The sequence below is a fragment of the Phycodurus eques genome, chromosome 10 (genome assembly GCF_024500275.1).
Source record: "Phycodurus eques isolate BA_2022a chromosome 10, UOR_Pequ_1.1, whole genome shotgun sequence".
Taxonomy (NCBI): Eukaryota; Metazoa; Chordata; class Actinopteri; order Syngnathiformes; family Syngnathidae; genus Phycodurus; species Phycodurus eques.
The window spans coordinates 17509219-17513098 of record NC_084534.1 but is presented as its reverse complement, the minus strand read 5'-3'; the positions used below and the strand labels follow the sequence as shown (position 1 = coordinate 17513098).

The window sequence follows — 3880 nt, the reverse complement described above, 5'->3', positions numbered from 1 at the left end:
TATGGTGTTTTACATTGTGTTAAGCCAACGGAAGGCAATGTTATGTGGTTGTATTAAATACACAACGTGTAATTGTCTCTGTGTTATGTTTAGTTTGACAATAAAAGTGAACTGGGAGTGGCAATAAAGAGCTTAATGCTCCGTTTGGAAGAATTGTTCACTGTCTACCAAACTGCTGCTTGTTGTGAAGTGAGTTGAGTTCAGTGCCCGTAAAGTGCTTGTAGCTTGAATTTTGGCTCGCAGGACAAAAAAAATAAAAAAAAAATCGTCCGAATCGCTCGTATCTAAAAAAAATTCGAAGTTGGGTCACTCGTATCGCAAGGCATCACAATACTAAAATAAATGGATCATTTCTTATTTATTGGGATTTATTGAGGCACATCTGTATGTACCTGCGATTGGCGGGCGACCAGTTCAGGGTGTACCCCGCCTCCTGCCCGAAGATAGCTGGGATAGGCTCCAGCACGCCCGCGACCCTAATGAGGATAAGCGGTTAAGAAAATGGATGGATGGATCTGTATGTACTTCAATTTGGAATCGAAGTACTGTACTGTACACACAGAGTTGTGTAATACCCGTAATCTTTTCTTGACACTTCAGCATGAACCCTTTGGACACTAGGACCATGTGGAAACGCAACACTGAGGTCCTCCCTGCAACCATGGGAAGGAGGAGAGAAGGGGGAGAAAGGAGAGTGGGCTGCCTGCCTGGTGTCTTTGCTCACATTCCCATCAGCATCCTTTGGACGGAACCACGTCTGTAGTCAACCAGGATGCAGAAAGCAGAAGAAGGGACGAAGGGGGCTGCGTTCATCGCAGGTACATGACGCTACTTGAGTGGGAGATGCACCACATTGTCATCCTTCAAACCCTAAGCAGCAGTGTGAGGAAATATTCTTATTCAGGTACATCATGCTCTATGTCTTCCCCCCCCCCCCCTCCCCCCATCTATTTGCTTTTCACCCTAACATTTGTTTCCCCTCTCATATTAAAATTAGGAGAGAAAATGAATAAACTAAATGTATGATGACAGAAATAACACCTTGATTTACACAGTGGGTGTAATGTATTAATGATTAACATATAAATGAGTGGGTGGTAAGACATGACTAATAAACCTGGCAGAAGAGTACAAAACTGAATTGGGGCACCCTGTTTGATTTAGAAATGTATTGCTTACTGCAGGCAATCATTCTGGAATTCATTCTTAATTCAATTCCCAGTGTTATAATCATAAACAGGCCTGGGCTTTTCTTTTCCACACACCAGTAGATTCCTATGTACTGTATCTTTGTGCTAAGTTAGTCTGTAGACAGATGTGTATAGGCATGCAATGGAAAGTGCTTTCAATACATAGAGAACACACTCTCCAGACACTTCCTGAGGCACTATCTAATTAAAATCCAATACAGGTCATGTGTTAACGAATTCTGCCTTTACCACCATGACAATGTTCAGTAGTGTATAGACTTGATGTGTTTACATAATCAACAGGGATTATATGGAAGATGTGTGCTGAAAAAGTGTTTATCAAAAAGGCTCACCAGGGATTTAGCTGACCTTTAAAAATATATATTTTTTTATATGGACAAAGCATTTTTTGGTTTGCTCTTGCAATGATTCAACTGGGATTGTGTAATTCATACTCACCGCCTATTGCGTCGCTAAAATGAGATCTCTTGTAACAGTTAGTTCATCTGAGGATTGACTTTGGATGATCCCATAGAGATTAAACTCACAGTTCATTGTGTTCTGTTTCATCAGGGGTGCTAGTGAGCGCTGGCAGAAGTGAAGATTTTGTAAATGAAAAGGATTGTTAGAAACCATCAGACCAGCCTCACGACTGCAGGGCAGCTACCTACCTAATTCCCAAGCCTCTATCCTCTGACCGTACTTCCTGGCTGTGAAGGATGGATGATGGGCCAGTGACGGACCCTGCTTGCCCGCCTCGTCCCAACCTCCAATGGAGTCAGCGTGGAACTCCTCCCACCAGCCTCCGCAGCCCGCGTCCAACATGTCTACCTCCGCTCTGGCTGAGGGCTGGCCTCCGTCCCAGTGGCTAGCCCTGGCGGCCATGCTGCTCATGGATCTGCTCGCCGTGGTGGGCAACGTGGCCGTCATGGCGGTGATCGCCAAGGTCCCGCAGCTCCACAAGTTTGCCTTTGTCTTCCACCTGTGCTTGGTGGACCTGCTGGCGGCCTTGGTGCTGATGCCCCTCGGCATGGTCTCCAGTCGAGCCTTTTTCGGGGAGGCCCTGTGCCGGAGTTACCTCTTTCTCAGCGTGTTCCTTGTCAGCGCCGCCATCCTCTCCATCTCGGTCATCAACGTGGAGCGCTATTATTATATTATACACCCCATGCGTTACGAGGTGAAGATGACCGTCGGCCTGGTAGCTTCAGTGCTAGTGGGGATATGGGTCAAAGCCTTGGCCATGTCCGCTTTGCCGCTGCTCGCCTGGGTCCTGCAAGGCGCGAGGACTCCTCTTCTGGAGGGTAGCGAGGGAGGTGGGGGTATCCCATCTCCCCCAGCTCAGGGTCAGAGGCGCTGCTCGCTCCACTGGTCGGGGGGCGGCTCGAACCGTCTGGCGTTCATGGTCCTCTTCACGCTGCTTTACTTCCTCTGTCCGCTGCTGGTCATTTTCGTTGTGTACTGCAACATGTTCAAAGTGGCTCGGGTAGCCGCCATGCACCACGGGCCTCTACCCACTTGGACAGACACGCCCCGTCGTCAGAGATCGGAGTCGCTCAGTAGCCGGTCCACGATGGTTACCAGTTCTGGGACGGGGACTGGGACCGGAAGGGAGACCACGGCGCGGCCATTTGGAGGAGGGAAGGCGGCAGCGGTGTTGGCGGCTATAGGCGGCCAATTTCTGTGTTGCTGGTTGCCCTACTTTGCTTTCCACCTGCATTCTGCCCTGGCTGCCAGCCCTCCAGCTGCACTGGCGTCTCTGGAGGAGGCAGTCACCTGGATTGGCTACTTCTGCTTCACCTCCAACCCCTTCTTCTACGGCTGTCTCAACAGACAGATCCGGGAGGAGCTGGGCAAACATCTGCCGTGCCTGTTTCGCCGAGCGGGGCTCGAGGTGGAGGACGGGCTGCCCAGCCGCGAAGGCTCCATAGAGGAAAATTTCCTCCAGTTTCTTCAGGGCACCGGCTGCAACTTGGAACCTCAGAACGCGCACAACACCTCCAGTCCGAAGGGGGAAGCCTGCCGCCCCCTGGCTCAGTCCCAAGCATCTGAGCCAGTACATCCACTACCTGTTGATTTTCGTATACCCGGACAAATTGCAGAGGAGACCTTTGAATTTATCGAGACAGATCAGGTGAAAAACAACCACATAGAAATAGACACTTAAGTCTTTTTTAAAAAAATGATTTAAAATGAAGTGTTCAGGGGTAATTGTATTGAAGACATTATGAAAGTTGTTCGTAACATGCCATAACTTTATTGTTAAATGAGCGCAAATAGGAGACGCATATAATATTTTGCATATTCTTACAAATACGTAAACGTTCCGTTTTGATTGTCACAGACAGAGAGGTTTGCCTCGTATAGTATTTTGGTTACCTCAAAATATTAGCTGTGAGTTTAATAATAATAACGTATTTTATTGATACACTGCAGTTTTCACCACTGCAACCTACCATATTGTTAAATGAATACCTCGCTGACTGTGTCTGAGCATTATCTTTGCAACAACAGGAGTTGTGAAACAGGTCTTGACTTAGCTGTCCTTAAAGTCCCTGTAAAGTGAAACTGTCTTCTCAGTTTGACACACCACAGAGAAGACTGTTGTTAAAGACTGCAAAATTTCAATGATTAAAAAAAATCATCAAGTATATAAAATGAGGCTTCAAAATCGAGAAAAATCAAGCCATTCT

The 3880-nt window shown here is 47.4% G+C and overlaps 1 protein-coding gene across 2 annotated transcripts; it reads left to right on the top strand.

Annotated features, from left to right (window-relative positions):
* The first annotated feature begins 685 nt into the window (after window positions 1–685).
* On the top strand, window positions 686–3482 carry LOC133408901 (G-protein coupled receptor 61-like). 2 transcript variants are annotated; one of them, XM_061688262.1, is made up of 2 exons: window positions 686–818; window positions 1764–3482. In XM_061688262.1, exon 2 carries the CDS (start codon window positions 1963–1965, stop codon window positions 3352–3354), a length of 1392 nt encoding a protein of 463 aa, XP_061544246.1. In that variant the 5' UTR covers window positions 686–818; window positions 1764–1962; the 3' UTR covers window positions 3355–3482. The 2 variants fall into 2 exon arrangements, with proteins under 2 accessions (XP_061544246.1, XP_061544245.1); XM_061688261.1 differs by having other exon boundaries at window positions 686–904.
* The last annotated feature ends 398 nt before the right edge of the window (window positions 3483–3880 follow it).